The sequence below is a fragment of the Enhydra lutris genome, unplaced genomic scaffold (genome assembly GCF_002288905.1).
Source record: "Enhydra lutris kenyoni isolate GAN:26980312 unplaced genomic scaffold, ASM228890v2 scaffoldscaffold44, whole genome shotgun sequence".
NCBI classification, from domain to species: domain Eukaryota; kingdom Metazoa; phylum Chordata; class Mammalia; order Carnivora; family Mustelidae; genus Enhydra; species Enhydra lutris.
Window position 1 is genome coordinate 11,014,098 of NW_019154128.1, and position 19,823 is coordinate 11,033,920.

At 48.4% G+C, this 19,823-nt stretch overlaps 1 protein-coding gene across 1 annotated transcript in view; it reads right to left on the minus strand.

Moving 5' to 3' along the window:
• Positions 1–19,823, minus strand: part of LOC111155859 (protein kinase C epsilon) — a 479,634-nt gene that overhangs the window by 31,494 nt on the left and 428,317 nt on the right. The window contains exon 12 of the mRNA XM_022516279.1: positions 3,658–3,796. Coding sequence (XP_022371987.1) covers positions 3,658–3,796 — 139 coding nt within the window. The remainder of the gene's footprint in view (positions 1–3,657; positions 3,797–19,823) is intronic.

Sequence of the window (19,823 nt, forward strand, 5' to 3'; positions counted from 1 at the left end):
CAAAACACCCTTCTGGAGACTAAAGACTACAGACTGCTTGGGATTCAGTGGAATCATTTTGAAAACAGTAAAAACATGCATATTTTAGGAATCCTTTGAATTCAGAATGAAAAGAAATGTAAGTAAATGCAGCCAACTTTGAATTCTTGGGGGCTGGCGATCTGGTGAGAAACTTGGATCTCTCAGCCCAGTGGTCAACACACAGTATCTGTAAGGTCAGAGCTACAGGCTCTGCTCTCCTGAGAAGCCAGTAATGCTGCTCTGTTCCAAAGCCAAAGTTATTGGCTCCTTCAATCATGAGAGATCAAGGGCCCCGCCTGGTTCACTATGGCACTGCTGGTTTCAAGGACATGGTTATCACCCAACTTCTCCAGAAAACTCTCCCAAATGCCCCCAGCTTTCTAGCATCTTCTGACATCCTAAGACCCTCTCCTGTACCTAAGAACTGCAGGCACTTTCACATACTACTGTGATTTTAGTTATTTTCTCATGGTCAGTTGTTTCCCTTGGGCATCTCTAAGCCAGCGAGGGCAGGGGCTCCAGCATGCTTCCGAGCCCCCCACCACGACCAGGCCAATTCCAGCACTTGGGAGACTGGCAGCCATGTATGCCCGCTGTGCGTGTCTCACTGGGCATGCGCCCTTCTCTCCTGGTTTCAGATGGCTAGGAATGTGGGTGGCGGCCCTCCAGCCTCCAGGAGGTGGCAGATCTGCGTCTTGTACCTCCATAGGTGGCAGGGGGTGGGGTGGGGGGGGTGACCTCCAGGTGGCCTGTGTGTGCTCAGACGGGATGGCTCTGCAGAAACCACAGAGCGGCCCTGCCCACTCGTCCCCAGGCCCACTCCAGAGCCTTCCCATTTGGGGCGGCCTCTTTCATAAAATTCCTTTGGGGCCTGGCCCTAATTTTCTGCTTCTTAACCGGCTTGTCAGCCATGGAGCTGTGAGAAGGGCAAGGCTTCACACGTCATGGGAGGGCACGGGTGCGGTGGCTACCCCTTCAGTGGCTCAGAGCTGAGGGAGGAGGGCAAGCATCGAGCCTAAGGGTGCTAGCCATACCCAGGGCTGGCTGCCATTTCCCAGGGAGCAGGCGTGGGGTGTGTGGAGTGGGTGTAGTGGACGCTAGCCAAGGGGGCGTAGTGGGAAGAGAAGCGTTGGGCAACAGCTAGAGCCTCATTAGCTGGCTGTGGTTTTAGGGTTAACAGGCCCCTCATGGCCCCTCCTATCTGAATAGAGGCTTATGGTTTCTCAAGCATTTCCATGCTCTAATCTTATTAGACTCTCAAAACAGCTTGCTGAGGTAGGTAGGGCAGGAAGTGCTCTTCCCATTTGGAAGATGAGGAAGCAGAGGGTCTAAAACACTTTGTGACTTGGTCAAGGTCGCCTGGGGGCATCAGTGGTCCAGTCTAGCCTGGACTCTCAACTCTCAGGACTGTGCTTTTCCCACCTTACCGCCCCCCAACCCCCAAACCAGCAACAGTGAAGATAACGACCCAGTGCTCACTGTGGGCCAGGCACTGTGCTGGACCCATTGGGAGGCATTGATTGCATTTCATCTCCCCAGTAGCCCTGGCTATAAGTAGCAATATCTTGATCAGCTCTAATTGGCCTGCGGGAAGACCAGGACTGCCCGTCATTTCACAGGTGGTGGTGACTGTGCACCATGGGCATGAGGAAGGAATGGGAAGGAAGGGCGTCTGCGCCTCATTATAAACAGAGAGGTCAGCGCTTCTCGCTGTGACTCCTGTCAATGGACTGCCTGCCGTGAGAGCTGCGTGGATGTTAGGTTCATCATGAAATGACCGTTTTGTCTTGGGCTGGGTCCTTAACTACTCCTCTGGCCTGTTAACCCTTTGACTCTGGCATCAGCTGACAGAGGACTGGAACCAGGCATTCTGCTGAGAAGGAATGATGAGGAAGACGGTAAAAAGGCAGGTCCCAACTGAGGGCCCTTGCTTTCACTGATTTCTCCTGGAAGATTAAATTCCTAGTGTTCCTGCTAAGGAAGACTGATTGAAATCTCTGCTTTCAGATCTCTTAGAAGGTTAAAGGGTTCTAAAGGGAGCTCAACTATTACTGACCGTCCTTACCTGTCCCCTCGAGCCCCCCCCCCGCGCCATGTCTTGTCTGGTCTGTGAAGTCTCTTGACTGTCCCTTCCGTACTCTCTGCCTTCTGAGGCAGACTGCTGTTGCCCGTCTTCTTCCTGGGACAGGTCTGACAGACCCGGACACCCTCCACTGGAAAACTCTTAGTGGGTCTACAGATCCTCTAGGATCGAGGCCACTTCCCTTGGTCCTCTTTCCTAGTTTCATTCATGACTATGAGCATGAAGAATGCCAGTGTTCTAGCTATACTCTTTTCCTCTCCTGAATGAAGGCCAAGGATATTCTCATCCCTTCGTCTTTGTTCACACTGGAGTGTCTCAAGTTCACATTCATTTATTCACTCAACCAACCGTTACTAAGAGCCTGGTCTATATGCTGGATCCTGGGAGTACGCAGGAACACAGCCCCTGCCCTGAAGGATTCAGAGCCCAGGAATATGGAACCTCCCAAGCTGCCCCACCCCCACCCCAACCCCCCTGGCTGTTTTCAGGAATGCTTTCCACAGCCACCACTAAAGGAAATCCTGTTGATTCTCCACAACTCAGTTCATCTACCAGGTGTCCCAAGAAGCCTTCCCTTATCCCTGAGGATATCATCTTGTCTCTTGCATCTGTTTATTCTTCTTAATTAGCCATTAACATAGAGGCCACTGCCTCTAGACCAGAAGTTGTTTTAGGAGAGTGAGGAGTGCTGGGTCGATTCTTCCTTCCCACAGTGCTTTGCGTCTAGCAGGTGCTCACACAATGCCCACGGAAAGGAAATGCAGCCAGAATGGGGTAACGAGCACCTGTGCACCATGGGCAGTGCTTATGGGGGGCTGGTATCTCCTTCCCATCTTACATGGTCAGAACCCTTGAGGCCATTTTTATTGAGCAGCTACGAGACACTTCGTCTTAAATCTGAATTGCACTGCACTAGGTATCTCTCAGCCTTGGCAAGACTGGCTTGAGAAACTCAAGGCCAGTAAGCACCATATGATGAACAACACGTGCAAACAACTTCACAAAAGGCAGTCCATCAGTCAGGTTCCCAGGGAACTTCTCTGATCTACATTTACAATGAAGCACGCTTTACTCTTCCTGCTTGACCCTGGGCACCGGCCATGCAGAATCACCCCTATGCTAGAAATAGCAAATAAACCTGAGGTTTACTGTAAGTACGTTACTGCTGATGAAGCTAATTGCCACCTTTATTGATGGTGCTCCTTTATTCTGGTTATTAAGTAGTAAAGACAATGATACAAGTCTACAAAGTTCTCTTGGTCCTAGCCCATTGGTAGTTCTGGACTCAGATGGAAGGGTGAGACCCAGCGAGGCTCTGCCCCGGCATGGGGAATGGCCCATTGCTCACCGTTGGCCCCTTATCTCCTCCATCACTACCATTTCCTTATGGAGAAATCAGTAAGCCTTCTACCTTTCTTCTTCTCTCTCCTCCCTTAGAATCTCTCCTGGTTTTCTAACGCTTTCCCCCAGCACCGCTAGGTGACCTCAGTGCAAATGAATGGCCCCTGCCCCAGCCCTGGTGGAAGAAGGTGGGCCTCTGTGCACCGTCTTACCTCAGGTGCGATGTAGTCAGGAGTTCCGCAGAATGTGGTGGTTGTGACGCCGTTCAGAATCCCTTCCTTGCACATCCCAAAGTCAGCCAGCTTGCAGTGACCTTCTGCATCCAGAAGGATGTTGTCCAGTTTCAAATCCCTGAGAGATGGTTCAGAATTAATGTCTCAGCCATTCCAATAGGGTCTTTCTAAGGTGGGAGAGATGTGCACATCTCAGGGAAATCTGCTTCAGGGAGGAAAGCCTTTGAGGAGGCTTGATCTGCTGGCCACCCACCTCAGTCCAGGGCTCTCGCCCATACCGGCCAACCCCCAGAGGTGCCTCTGTGCTCCCCAAGGTGGGGGCTTCAGTAACACCAGGAATGTCTCAGACTGCTGTGGTTTAATAAAATCAGTAGTTATTTGTTGAAGTCCTACTGTGTGCTAAAATCCGTATTATTTAGAGTTTGATATGAGAGGAAGAAGTAAGTCATCCCCCGTTTTTCCTGAATGAACCATAGGGAAAGCTGGAGGGACAAGAGTGACGCATGCTAACATCCATGACCCGGCTAAAACCACGTCAGAATCAGATGCTACCCTACAGAGCGCTGACTCTGTGAGCTGTCGTGTCACAGGGGAGATCATGCCGGCTGGTGCAGGCTGGGAGGGTAAGAGGACAACGTGATTCTCAAGAGAAGCTTGGAGAGAGGGTTAGGTTTAAAAAGAGCATGAAGGGAAAAGGTGGGAGGGAAGGGAAAGCGCACACTGTGGGTGCCAAAGGCAGTGAAGGACCCTAGTGGATGGTGGGGAAATACAGGTGTGTTGACCAACCCAAAAAGCCTAGAATGCAAGAGGAGTTTGAAATTCAAGGACAAGGAGAGACCTGCCTGTATAAGCACGGGCCGCACAGGCTGTGTACAAGATCAGTCTTCACAGGGCAAGCAGGCAGAGGGCAGAAGGGTCTGGGCACCGGAGGGAGGATACGCTGGTGGCGACAACCAGGCCCTACAGAGCCCAGGTGGTTCTGTGCAGTGAGTGAGCACCATGGGAGACGACGGGCAGGCAGGGTGGGGGGTGGGATGCTGGCCTCAGCCAGAGCAGCTCTCTTGCTTTACAGTTTGGGGTTCCATGTAAGATCTTGTATAAAATTTGAAGTTCTGGGTAGGAACCCCCTCTACCAACCAAATCTGCAAACCCCACACCTGCCGCATAGAAGGACCTAGATTGTCAGAGGGAGGCCCCCATCATGGCCCTCCCTCAGCGGCCATGCTGGGCTGCGGTGGGGTGGGAGGGTCTTACAAAGAAGGCCCATTGCCCTGCACCCAGAGCAAGAGGGGCCTTTCTCACAAGCCTGCTGGCGTCTGGACTTGAACTCCAGCCACCATCAGGAATCCAGGCCTGAGTGCAAAGGTGGGGCAGGAAGCACTTCAGGGCCTCCCTGCTTTGCACCCGAGGCCTTGTTTCCGCTTACAGCTGGGACTTCTTGAGAAAAGAGAAAGCTCATAAAATATGCTGTTCTAAGCAGATGCTTGTGAACTACAGAAAGAACAGTGAGCCCAACCAAGTGAGCCCCTGGGACCAGGGTCCCCAGCCTCCCCCGCTGGCCACCGTGTGTGGTCAAGGCTCAGCTCTGGCTGGGGTGGGAGGGAAGGGAGAAGAACATGGACTTGGGCACGGGAGGCCTGGGGTTTAATCCCTAGGGGGGCATGGCCCTGGTGAAGTCCCCTTGCTGGTCCGTTACCTCGACCATTGAATTGGGATGACCCATTCCTGCTTGTTTGCAGGGTTGAGATTAAGTATGTGGAAGTAGCAGGCCTTTATAGAGTTATACCCACTTCCTTCACGAGGAGACGGAGTTAGAGGGAACCGGGGGTTCTGTCTGCCCACCTGCAAATGTGGGCGTCATCGAGAAGTGAACCTGTGTGCCCTGCTAAGTTACAACCCCTACATGCTCCCTAATCTAGGGCTGCCCGGCCCACACGCATGATGATCGCCATGGCAACATGTGTATTAGGAACAGCAATAACAAACGTGTGGAAAGCACCTCTGTGGGCTGCAAACCACATTCATGACCTGAACAACACTGAAGGTTCAGAAGAGCATGCTTTGTTCTGATTGTGGCAGCAGCAAGTAGATGGAAGCCGGAAGAAGGTTAAGTGACTTCTGAAAGGTGACGAGCAGGTTGACTTCACTGGGACTTGAATTTGGTCCCCTCCAGCTCCAAAGGCTGGTGTTCCGCCTCTGTGCACTACACTCCTTCAGTTTCCTGCCTTTGCGTTCATGGACTTTTTCCAGCGTGAGCCACCAACCCCAATTTGAGAAAGGACCCCACGCATGACCTCTCAAAGCCCCCTTCTTCAAAGTCTTGTCGGAAAGGCGCATTTCTGCTTTGTATGAATGGAGTAGGTTTGTAAGATCCCAAGCCAGCCTCAGCTCTGCCCATCCGAAAGCTCCACTCAGCATTTCGTTCGGCTCACGGTTCCCACTCAGGGCAGGAGAAGGTGGAACGTCTTATTCTCCCCATCTTCTGCTCTTTGCCTTCCCCTCCTCAGGCCTGGGCACACACCGTCCCCTTGCTGCCTGTCCCCTCAGCTCCCTGAGGGAAGAAGCTGCCCCACGCTGAAGGCCCAGGGGGCCCAAGAGGTCCAACGATGTTCTGCAGGAAGCACACAGGCAGCTGCCCCTCTGCTGTGGGGAAGGGAGGCCTCAGGCCAAAGCGTGTCTTCACACAGTCCTGCCATGGATGCCAGAAGTCCTGCCACGACTCACCTCCTCAAATTTCCCCTGTGTTTCTCTGAAGCTCGGCCTCCCCACACAAAACCAAGCCGTGGAAGAGACCGTGACTTATGTTCCTTTCCTTGGTGACAGGGAAGATGAGTTCAGCTGGAAAGTCCCCTGGGGACCAGAAATGCCACGATTAAAACTTGATTCCTCCTGGAGTCTACCGTCTCATTAAAAAGAAAAATAACTCCTATGGCCAAGACCAAACCTCTCTGTCTCAGTGAGTTCCTGAGTGTGGGTTTCAGTGGAGGGGAGAGCCGAGGCCGCCCAGGGCCATGCTTGCTGCGGCCGAGGAAAAGAGAGAGGACACCCACCCTTCCTTACAAGGGGCTCGGGGGTCAAGGGCTGCTGAAGGAGGGTGGAGTCCCTGAAATTCTGCTTGCTGCCCAGCTGGCTGAGGGCGACCCTTCTCGGTTTTCCCTCCCTCCCCCTTAGCGGCACTGCTGCCTGGGGACCTCCGACTTTCGACCTCCCGTTCCTGCTGCAGGATCCCCCACCTGCTGGCTTTTAGTGCTGCCTGTTCACGAGGGTCTCTAAATCCTCCCTGGGAAGGTCAGGGACAATCATTGCTCAGCCTTGCCGGGTCCGAGGCCCAGCTGGCTGGACAGGGTGTGTAGGCTTTTCTCCTTCATGGGTGTTCCCCTGGTGCTCAAGTCAGCGGCCAGGCACGAAGGAGGTACTCATCGAACTTGTGGACTGATAGCTTTGCAAAGAGGGACTTCTGCCTAGATATGAATCCCCATCAGTCCTCAAATACAAGGACAGGGTACTTTTGAGGACCAGGACATTTTTTAAGGAATGGGGTCATTTTTGTTAATAGTGGAAAAAAATACAGCAAAATCCTTTCCCCTCTATAGGAGTCAATACGATTAGCTTTTACTTATTAAATAGCTTCAATTTTTTTCAGTAAGCAATACCTTCATGTGTTCTAAAACTCAGAGTATAAAAGGACAAACAGTAAAAATTCTTCCTCCTGTACTTGTTCTCCAGACACCACCTTTTCCCCCTATAGGCAACTGCATTTTGTTCATACCTGTGTCTTGTTTTTGTCACACTTTCTGCATAAACAAGAATGTGTGACTATATATTTACGTCCCCTCTTTTAACGAACTGGGACCTGACTACATGCGATCTTTTGCACCTTATCTCTTATCTCTTCCGCTTACTACGTATTGGAGATCTGTCTTGGCACATAAAGAGGCTCCTAATTCTTTATTATGGCTCTGCCGCATTTCCTGCAGGACATTTAGCCTGCCTCCGATCTTGTGCTCTTAAGAGCAGTGTTGCTATGAATAAGCTTATAAATATATGAAGGTAATTGTACAGATTTTCTAGAAAAGAAATGTTTGAATATGCTAGAAAAGGAATGCGGAGTTTGAGGGATGTTGCCAAACTGCCCTCCTCAGAGCTGAAGGATTTCCACTTCTGTCAGTAGTACCGATAGGGCCTCCTTGCTGACACGGTACGTTATTGAGTTTCTGGTAGTCTGATAGTGGAATGCAGTATCTCAGTATATATATTTTTTCAAGATTTTATTCATTTGAGAGAGCACATGTGGGCGGAGTGGCAAAGGGAGAGGGAGAAGCAGACTCCCTGCTGAGTGGATGACCCCATGAGGGGCTCGATCCCAGGACCCTGAGATCATGACCCGAGCCCAAGGCAGATGCTCAACTGACGAGCCACCTAGGAGCCCTTATCTTGGTATATTCTCAAGTTTCCCTGTAAGTTTGAGCATTTTTTCATATATTTAAAAGATATCTTTGTGTGTGTGTGTGTGTATGTGTGTGAGAACTATTGCCATTTTTCCTTTATGGTGTTTGTTTCTTGTCTTTTTAAGGAGATTTTTCTATATTAGGAAATGGACTTTGAGTGGTATAAGAATTGCAAATTCTTGTCCCAGTTTAATTTTTGACATTGCTTATGGTGGTTTACTGTATGTTTTTTTGATTTTATGCCTTAATTTGAAAGGCTTTACCCATTTCAAAGTTATAAAAGCATTCTCCCAACGTCTCCCCTTGTACTTTCATGGCTTTTATTTTATAAACGTAAGTCTTTGATGTATTTGGCATTCAGCCTGATGAAAGGTGTGAAGTAGGGTTTGTTTCCAACCCCATAAGCTGGATAGTTCATCTTTTCCTCATTGACTGAAACATCACCTTTTTCAAATACTGGTCCCAGCTCCCCATAAGGATTTGGACTTACTTCTGTACTCCTCATTCAATGATGCTGACCTATAACACACTTTCAAAATTACTGTAGGTTTATGATGCATTTTAACATCCAGTCGGGCTGGTCCCCTTCTTCTTTTTCAAAATTTCCTGGCTACTCTTGCTTGTTTACTTTTCCATACGAACTTTACAATCATCTGTCTTGTTTTAAAAAAATTCCTGGTGATGTTTTTATTGGGAACATGTCTAAAGTTATAAATTAACTCAGAGAGAATTGAAATTTTTATGATGTTGAGTCTTCCTATCCAATAACATTGTTTGTCTTTCTATTCATTCAAGCCTTGTCTGTGTCCTTTAGGAGCATTTTTAAGGTTCTCTCCTATAGATCTTATGCATTTCTTGTTATATTTAATGGCAGCCTGCTGGTCGGTCCAATACCCATTCTCATTTTCTTCCTTAGCAAGAGAACACCGTTGCTGTTGTCGGTGCTTTAAGCCCTGCACACAGTGGTGTAGCTAAACTGGAATTCAAAGCCTTCCTTAGAGCTGTGTGCAGTTACATAACTAAGTTCTAGCCAGTCAACTGTATGAGGTCTTAAAAGAAAGAGGCTTATCTTCTCTTTCCTTCTACCCATTGCCTGAATGAGGATATAATGCCTAGAGGCCTCGTAGTCACCTTCAGCCATAAAGAAAAGGACCAAGCCCCAGAAATGGTCACGGGGCTTCTTATCTCCAGATAAACTCTTATGAAAAAGAAATAAACTTGTATCTTATTTAAAGCACTGTTGTCTGGGGCTTATATGATAATCGCAGCTGAGTCTATTCCTGGGGAATCCAAGTTGTTATTTTATATTTTAAATTCCTATTGTAAATGGGGATCTTCTTTTCCATCATATCCTTACTCTGGTTGCATGTGTATGTACTAGTCACTAATTTCTACTTACCGTTTTATGCCCTGCCACTACGTGAATGTTCTTTATTTTTGCAAAGGCGTTTTCCGGTTGATTTTCCTGGATTTTCCAAATCATTTGTAACTGGTGATCATTTTTACTTTCTCCTTTTCAAGGTTTGCATTTGTAACTTATTTACTTTGCCTGATTATGTTAGAACCTTAAGAACAAGGCTGAGTAACAATGATGATAGTGAGCATATTTAGTAGTCTCAGATTTTGGGGGGTCTCTGATTATGACAAAGGCATTTCCCCAGGCAGAATGCCTTTATCATAGCCCCTGTCACTTGGAACCTTACTGAAGGCTACCTTACTGGGTAAGTAAGGACTTGGGAGAACTTCCAGGGAAACTCCCTTTCTCCCCAGCTTCCAGAGGTCCCAGTGAGCTATGGGGAAGATGGTAAGGAACAGGCTCTGCAGTGCCCCTCTAGTCCCGGGTTTCTCAACCTTGGAGCCGGACTGACATTTGCAGCTGGCTAATTCCTTGTCATGGGGGGGCTGTCCTGGGCACTGTAGGATGTTTAGTAGCAATGCTGACTTATACACATAAGATGCTATTATCAACACCCCCCAATGCCCCAGTGTGACAACCCCAAATGGCTCTGGACATTGTTAAACGTCCCCTGAAAGACCGATGGTGGGCAACTACTGCTCTGAGTCTTAAATAGTGATCAAGGCTCCAAGACAGTCTGGCCCGGGTCATTAAGCCGAATAGGGATTTGAGAGCAAGGCTGCCAGGAAAGGGTACATCTGTCTGGAGTGTCCTCTGCCGTTTTATCCTGACAGACAGGAAGCCTGAACACAATAGCCCTGCTCGTGTTTGGTACCATCAACCCACCTTTTTCACCATTTCAGGAAATCAAGGCTCAGGAAAGGTAAGCCTCTCACCCACCCTTGCATGGCTGGTAAGAGGCAGTGCTGGGCTAACTCCACACAACAGACCATCTTTCAGATCAAATATAAGATCCACGAGCTGGAAATCTCTATCTCCTGATGGGACCCAAATTCCTTTGTGCTTATAAAAGGCAGGCTTCACAGTGAGAAGGGGGAATACAGAGGCCCAGAGGTCACAGTCACTGACGGAAGGTGTGATTTAGGGGCACAATGATATAACAAAGGCTCCTTTGAGGTGGGAACACAGATCACTTCCAGAAACTCAAAAGACAGTCAAGAAAACCCCAAATATGTTTGGGACTCAGTTTCCTTATCTGTAAAATGGGGATAATATTGCCATCATTGAATGAAGTGATCCATGTGACAGTTCTAGCATAGTGCCTGACTGACGCATGCTAGTTACTCCAGGAGTAACTAACGGTCTCTGAGAGTCTCCAAGCATCTCTGACAGTCATTTCTTAAAAATGCACGTACCCTGTGGGGGCAGGTCAGTAGGCCCCTAAAAACTCTTTAATAATGGAGAAATACTTATCCCTTCCTAGTGTGTATAAACCACAGAGATAGAATTCATGGGATGAAGACCACAGAGCATATGTAACTACCACACAGGGGCGAAAGTGTCCAAGGATACTTGAGAGACAGAAAGAGACTGCAACGTCTAGGCCAGCCCAGGGAGAAAAATCACGGGCTCCTTTCCCTTGGGCCCCGGGAATGATATCTCGCACCCAGGGGAACACCAGCGCCCCTGGGGAGAAAGCAAGGGCAGGCAGCGAACAGCAGAAGTTGGGTGGAGTCCTGGGCTCCTCAGCACCTCAGCTATCTTAGCTTAAAAAATCCTCTCCGACTTGTGAAATTGTATTTTCCCAATTTGGTAGATTCGCCAAGAATAAGGGCCAGAAAATTCTTCTGGAAACCACTAGCATTTAGCAAAGGGTTGGCACCCCGGGGAACCTTCGCACATAAGAAACAATGGAAAAAAAAATTTTGTTTTGCTTGACTTGAAAACTCATTCCAAAGGAAAAGACCCATATGTTCCTGTCTTCTTCACTCTGCCTCTCCATTTTTAATGCCCTCATTTCCCTGGTACGCTCGATGGTATATCCCTCCGGCATGCTAATTCCCCCAAACTCAGGCCCCAACGCCACGCCACGCAAACGACAGCACATTCTTCCATTCACTTGAAGATAAGAGATTAGAAAGATTACTTCTCAGGATGCCAAGTATTTGGATCACCAGAGAGCAGGCCCTCGGGGGGAGGTTATGAAGAAACTCTGCTTGTTTTTGGACAAAGAGTGGAGGCTAGCACATGACTGTGGTTAATCAGATGGGAACACAGGCTCTTCAGGCAGATGTTGCTTTCATAGACTGAACCACACATTCCCGAGAAGACAATTTTTCCCCTTCAATAAAGCACACTCCCCTTGACAGTGGGGCAACCGTCGGTGACCGGCTGCTGTCCTTCCTCCTGAGTCCCTCTGTGGCAGCCACCCCTTAGCACTCGCAGGAATGCCACATCACTCCAGGGCCACCACAGGCACAAAGTCTAGGAAAGGGGTCCTCATGCCGCTCTGTCAAAAGGAGAGGCGCCGTTTGTTTCAGAGCCAAGATTTCAAAATTCTCCATTGCCACGCTGATACCTGAGAGTCAGCGGTAATGTTTCACTCTGGGCCAGTCTGCAGGGAAATCTCAGAGTCTTTTCAAAGGAAAAGCTCAATCGTTTAGGACAGAATAGTTAACTACCATTTTGGTTTTTTCCCACATGCTTTTGTAGGCTGGCTCAGTATAAGTCTTTAAATGCATTATCTCATTGAATCTCACCAATAGCCTGGGGACACCGTAGGACTATCACCGCCTCCGTTGTAAAGATGAGGAAGAAGGATCCGAGGGGCTATGCCCCTGGCCCTGGACACACAGGTGGCGAGTGACAGAGTTGCTTTGCCTGACATCAACCCATGCTCTGAACCACTTAGCTATGTTGCTTGAGGAGGGGAAAAAAAAAAAAAGATTGTATCTACACTCTTACCCTCCTGTGGGATGGAGAGCATGGTTGTCGCTGTTGGGGTGATAGCTGTTTTGGACTCATGTCAAGGTAGTTAGAAGATGTAACTGATAAGCCACGCAGTGTTGTTTTGACCAAACTGACGACCCCAGTCTGAAGACAGCAGACCTCCAGCTACCACACTGATAGCTGGAAAACCCAAGGTGTGAAATGGTACCCCTTTCACAGACAAAAGAAACAGCCTGGGGCTGTACCTGGACATTAAGACTTGGAATCCCTGCAGAATAATTTATCTGACTGTGAGATTATATCTAATTACTTTTTTTTTTTAAAAATCCATAGTAGTGAAAGCAAATTCTTATGCTTGATACACACACAGATAAATATCCTGACTTCCACTGACGGGAAATTGACCTGTGTCCCCAGCGAATGGGACTGGCCCCTCTGACCATCATGACATTTACACCGAGACCCTCCCTCCCCCCAATTCCTCTCCAGGCCGTCCGTCAACCCGCACTTAGAAATGGCTCTTTGGGGCTTGGTCGGTATACAGACTGGCCCAAGGACAGCAACGACTTCAAGCAAGTCACTTCTCTGAGCTCGCTGTCCTCAAATATGAGAAAAGACGGCTGGATGAGCTAATCCCCAAGGACCCTTCTTGTCTGAGATCCTGGGAAGCGAAGGCAGCTGGAGCTCGTGAAGTCTGAACTTGCAGTCCTGGCTGCTGCTCACCAAATATTTCCCTTTCCACTCCAGAGCAAACCTTCGCCAACAGGCCTTTCCGTACAAAACGTAAATCAGACGATGCTCTCCTTCTGCTCGCATTCTTCAGGGGCACCCCATGAACACGCTTCCTGCTGTGCTCCGCGAGATGCTTTGGGGTCTCCACTAGCTTCCTCCCTCACCGCACCCCCACTTAATCCACACCTGGGTCTGGGGCGCTTGGGTGCTTCCCAAGTGTGTGAGGCTGTCTCCTGCCTCGATGTCCCGGCACAGGCCCTGCTAGGAGGGTCTGTTCTTCCACAATGGACACCCGTGAAGGCGGGGTCTGGAAGCCCCCCCAGTGCCTGATCCTTCCTAGCACCTCAATACCTGCTGGTCAAAGGATGAGAAAATCAGGGAGCAGGCAGGGGAATTTGGAAATCATGGCCCCAGGCAGTTAGGCAACCCAAACAAATGCTTTCAGATACCATATGGAACTATTAACACACATTATTAGAAACTGTTAAAACCAAGGTCAAGGCACCAGAGGCAGCCGAATCTGGCATTCTCCTGTATCCCTCAGTCCCTTCTCCTGTTACACTCAGGAAGAACCCCTCCGCTCACCCCAGCAGCTTCCATGGCAGTCAGAGTGGAGGCCCAAGAATCGTGCTTGGGCCCTGGAGCTGGCCCTCCTCCCTCCTTTTGCCACCACCTCCCCGTCTTTTGAGCCACCGGGCCAGGGATCTCTGATAGCACTTTAATGCCTTGAGACCTTTGCCACATGGCTGTTCCCTCTCCCTGGAGAACAGACCCCTTGTCATTAAGGTCCATGCCTCAACCTCTCTTCCTTAGGGTGGCCTATCAGTGGTCACCCTGCCTAAAGCAGCCCACTGCCACTTGCCACCCCCTACTCCTGACCCTTCCCTGAATCTCAGTCACCTCAGTCATTTCCTCCACAACAACGACCACAACCTGTAAGGACTCTGCTTGTTTATTTCCTTAAGTAAATGGTTTCCCCCACAGGAGCTCCATGGGAACAGTGACTGCATCTTCATGTTCCCAGCGCGGTCCCCAGAGCCCTGCAAAGTGCCTGCACTCACTGTTGGTTGAGCGTCCCAAGGAGACGGATCTGTATTCAGTCCACTCCAGTGATGGTCCAGTTAATGGCATGATTACAAATCCTCATGCCTCTGTTGCCTAGTTGGCCCTGGTTGTCATGTTCCACAGTATTTAGGGTTGCCACTCAGAGCCTGCTTTTTGTGGTGGGCCTTGAGGTTACTGGGGGTGAGGACACAGTCCCTGTCCTCAAGGAGGGGTCTGGAGGGAGAGGTGGACAGAGGCCAGAAGGCTTGGGATGGTAAGTTCTACACTAGAGAGGCAAACAGGACACCCCCACTGCCCTTACAAGGCCAGGGCTGCCTCCCTCTTGGCCCCAGCAATTTGCAGCTCAAAATCTAGCCAGCATTCATGACAAAAGGGGCCACTCCAGCTAAAGGACCAACAGTAACCTTCCTGGGGGTATGCCTGGAACCTGGCGGAAGTGGACTACAGCTCCTCATGCCCAGAATTCCCAGACAGGGGACCAGAACATCACTCTTCAAGGTCAGCACCAGAAGCTGCCCCAACTAGTGAGTGTAGGTCTTCCTCGTCCAGCCGTTCAAGGGGCCGCGTGTTAGAAGAGGGGTCGGCACCTCGCGGGTCACCTCCGCCCAGATAAAGAGCTGAGGAAACACAAATGTAACTGGACAAGTTGAGGGGGATGTAGGGAAAGCACGTCTTCCTGCAAAGTGAGGGTCACCCGAGTTACTTGGAGGACATCGGAGGCCTCAAGTGAGGCCAGGGAGCTGAAAATGGACTGACCTCTGAAGGGACAGAAAACAGATTTTATTATTACTAAAAAAAGAAGTCTCACATTTGAATTTGTTTAATTTGGCCTTAGAAGGTATTTGCTTTAAGACCGTGTGGTGCTCTTCAGCTGATCAGAGATGTGAGTGCACGCGTGTGTGCGTGTGCACACATGCCCCTGAGGACCGCTAGAGGCTTCTGCTCACACCCACACATTTGTCCGGGGCTCAGGCCTGCAGCCAGTGGAGGGGGAGAGTATACAGGTCCATGAGCAGGAGACAGGTGAAGGAGATCCTCCTTTTTGTTATTAGGGAGCACAAAATCTAGTGGAGTTTATTAAATGGGCAGCCTCTACTGTTCAGCCGATGAATAGTTCCTGGGCAGCTGCTATGCGTCAGGGAGGTCCTGGCTTTGGAGTGAGGGCAGGGATCGACCGATACCTTAGCTCGCACGTGCTGCGTCTGAGGTGACTTGGAGACATCTAAGTGGACAGGCCAACTGGGTAGTGACAGATGAAGGTTTGCGCTGGACAAAGGGAGTGGCTGCGGCAGTCTGAGCAGAGAAGCGGGCTGTGGCGAGTCTGCGCACAAGCTCAGTGTTGAATGGGACAAGCAGAGAGGAAACTCAGGAAGCCCAAGGAAGCCCAAATATCTACCCGAGGCTCAGAGAGATGAAGGCATTTGCCCTTATTTATGTTTATTTGATATTTTCTCTTTATGCTTAGGTATTCCAATTTAGAAATAATAATGATAATGATGGTAAATTATATCTTTCAAGAGAATACTTTCCAGATCAGTGGAGGTATCACGTGCCAGGGTTGGCCCAGTGAACAAATTTAGTAAAGAAAAGAACTGTAAACTTCAAATCTACCAAGGGGAAGAAGGGAAAGGAATTCCAGAATTCTGCTCAGGGTAAAAAAGCAAAGAAAGCAGCAACTCTGCGGTGACGCTGGGAGATGTGCCCTTGCACAAGACAGCAGTTGTCTCCATGCAGGAAGGAGATCCGTTCAGAGAAAACCTACTGGAGCAGAGCTCCACGGTCTCCAGGAACTGTCCACTCTCCCACCCAGGAAGGACCCAGTGGCTTCTCCTCTTCCTCCCAGCTAGTGGGTGTAGTGGGAACCCAGCTTAACAACCGTCCAGTTCCCTGGGCCCCTCTCTCCTCTGCCTTCTGGCTGCCCTCCCTGACCCTCCCTTTCTTCTGTTCCATCTGAGGGGGGTCCCTGTGCTCTGGATATTTCTTTGCTTCCTCTCATTAGAAACCACCTTCTCCCAAACTATCAGTCTTTTGAATTAGTTGCAAATCTTTCAGTGTTACTGAGCTAACGTGGGCACGTAATTATGGCTTGAGATGTAATTTCCCCCAGGGAACCTGCATAGATGGATGAGAAGATTCTTGAGAGTTAGTGGGGGAGATGGAATGGGGGGGGCACAGCTTTAATACTACTTCCCAGATCCTGGCTAGAGGGGGCCTATATCCCTTCTAGTGGCCGCTGGCTTACCCGGCCTCTGAGTTCTGCCTGAGTCATCTGCTTCCTTTCCTTTAACCCTCAGACCATTCTTGGAATAGGATTGGATTTTCTTGATGTCATTCGGCTAAAATTCAGAGTGCCGGTCATTTCCTGACTTTGATGGCAATCACCAGCTGCATTTATCGTCACACTAGAGCAGGCTGTGTGGCCAGAGATGTGGATGAAACAGTAATAGGTTATGTTCGATGGAGGGAGGTACTTGATATAGGCTGACCTATCTCTGCCTCGGGAAAAGTGATATCTGGATTTCAAACAATCTCTTTCATTACAGTCAAGGTCACGGAAGGGTACTGAGGGCATGTGGTATACACACAGGGCAGGGTGGACCCCCCCAGAGTCAGCATTTTCAGTTTTCCTCTTCTGGAGCTACCACGAGCGTGTACGACAAGTAGCAATTTCTACCTGTACAGGGTACATATCTCAACTTGGTTCTGACTGAAGCCAGTATGTGGGGTAAGCCAGCTGCCCAGAGACAGCGAGGAGGTCTCTGAAAGGGATGGTTCTCAGCCAGAAAGCAAGTGGAGTGGCCAAATTCAACACCAAAGTGTGCAATTTGTTGGTGGTTCAGTTCTCCACATATTCTATTCTGAAATAAATCATGACTTGAGAACTTATTTTAGCAAATGCTATGGCGAGAGCTGAACTCCAGTGGCAACTAAAAAGGTCAGGAACAGGTGCTGTGAGGGTGTGCTCTCAACGTCTCCCAGTACACCCATGGCTCTATGTTCGAGGGATCGTACTCTATGCTTGGTGACACACTTCATTATCTATGTGTTTAATTATATATGGGACATATATAGTGCTGCTGATAGAGAGACAAATTAATACTTGTAGACACAGATATATGCAGAGCTGTTGGGAGTTACGTATCGCCTTTGTATATACCATGAAGTTTATACGTAATAAAGTAGGTAACATGCTGTGTGAGAATGGGTCCAGGCAACAGGTAACCCATTCTTTCACGTATTACTCATAAGGGGTACTTTATTATATAGTAAATATAACTGTAATATTGTAATAGTAGTATTGTACAGTATAGATAATAAAGTTATATATGTAATACATTACATATGTAATAAATATATAGTATGATTGATATACATATACCTAGAGGGATTTGGGGAGTCATATATTGCCTATTATACACAAAATACATATATGTAATAAAAGCATATATGTAATTAAGTATATACGTAATATACATGTAATAAAGTACCTAGTATTAACATATGTAATAAATAGTCTAATCATTTGTATATGCATACCTGTGTAATTCATATATGTACATATAGTATAATACATGTGTATACAGTGTATGTTTTACATAGAATCAATAAGTTGAAGTGGCTTCTTAGATTATATTTGGTGGTGTTGGTCTCCTTCCAACTTTGCAATTTATTCTTACCTGCTCATTTACACTAACAGAGATGGGGATGCTAACAATTACTCTTGAAGCCTTAAGAATATACAAATGCAAAATCCATCATCTTAGCAAGCTGAAAAAAAAACCACCTCACTATTTTCATGCACTAACAGCCCCACATGGAGGTTAATTAAACAAATGCTAATTTCCTAATCTGCTGATGACTGTTAGTTTTCATTGCCAAAGATTAGCTGTTAAGATATATATACCCACAACCATACCTGTTCTTTTTCGAAACACCGATGTTCTGATTTAATGGAAAATCACCGCAGGGCACAAGTATAAACTATAAAACAATTAAAATCATAAATCCAAATGGCAGCAATTCCCAGTGAGTTTTACAACATCAAACTAAGCAGTTGCTAATCTGAAAAGCTGTGCCCTGGGCCCTGCAGGTGAGTTGGCTAGAGCTGGGGCAAGGGACAGGTATGGGCAGCTTTCCGTGGGTGGGCTCTAGTGAGAACCCACAGCGGGCTAGGGTCTATGGGACAGTGAGATCATCAGCCCAGGCCTCAGGAGGTCCCAGGGAAGAGGCCGGCCACAAGATGCTAGCTGGCTTGTCTTCCTTTTTTTTTAGGGAACAAAAAAAAATTCATTCATGCCTTCAGATATTGACTAAGCAACCACTATGTGGTATGTACTGACCTTGGCCTGGAGGAAACAAAGTCCCTGCACTCCTGGAGCTTACATTCTAGCATGGAAAGAGACATCAGTTAATAAAACACTAAGCAGTGTGTCAAGGAATGAAAGTGCTATGAACGTTTAGGCTGGAAAGAACTCTGGCCCACGTTCTCCTCTTTCCCACGAAGTGATGAGTATTTACTGAGTACCTTCTAAATGCCAGGCCTTTGTGAGATGACTTATAAGAGAAAGAATTCTAAGTTGCAGTTTCTGTTACCTACAGATGACACCAGGAGCAGGCCACCTGCTCAAGAATGATGTTTGCTGAGTATTTACTCATGTACCTCACGTACATGAGCTCATTCAAGTCTCCTTGAAACTCTCTGGAATGGGTACCACCATCACCCCCATCTTACAGATGACAGAACTGAGGCCTGGAGAGGATGAATGCCTTGCCCAGAAGCCTACTGCTAGCTTGGGTTGTGGGGACCAGGAATTGCACCCCACAGAGCAGCCTCCTAACCACACCCACTATGTGGGTCTAAACCGGGTGGTAGAGACCAGCAGCACTGGAGGAGTTTCGAACCAGCTGGAAGCTCCTTGAAGGAGAGCACACATCCGCTACACTTTCCATATTCTCCCCAGCGCACCCCCCCCTCCCAGTGTCTGCTCCAGGGCCAGGTGCCAGGAGAGATCAGTACTTTCTGACAGTTGGGTCATCCTCTGGGGAGGCTCACTTCAGGGTCACCCCAATATCCAGCTCAGAAGGTTGTGAGGGGTGGTGGTCTGGTTCAGTCCCGACTTCTCAATAACTGTATTTCATTGACTTGTCAATATTATTTTTAATGGTCAACCGGAGATCTAGATTTGGGGCCCTTAGAAAATTGGTTACAGGTCAAGGGCATAAGGATTAGGAAACATTTACCAAAACAGGGACTTTTCCATGATGCCACTTAAGGATTACTAACGCAAAACGGCCCGAGACGGAGCAGGAGGCTGTAGCATCTCACAGACACAAGTCTGGAGATTACTCGGGTTCCGACTTCTTATTCATGATATGTGAATACAGTAACTTAACCTCACTGAGGCTCAGGTATCTCACCTGTAAAATGGGGATAACAATTACTCATTTCAAAGGTTCACTGAGATGCTTAAATAAGATAATATGTAAAAATTCATTCCAGTTCCTGGCACAAGGTGCATCCTTGACAGATACTAGTTCCAATTCTCCTTCGTGAGCAATTTCCAAACTTGATCATTGAAACCACTAGTTTCATA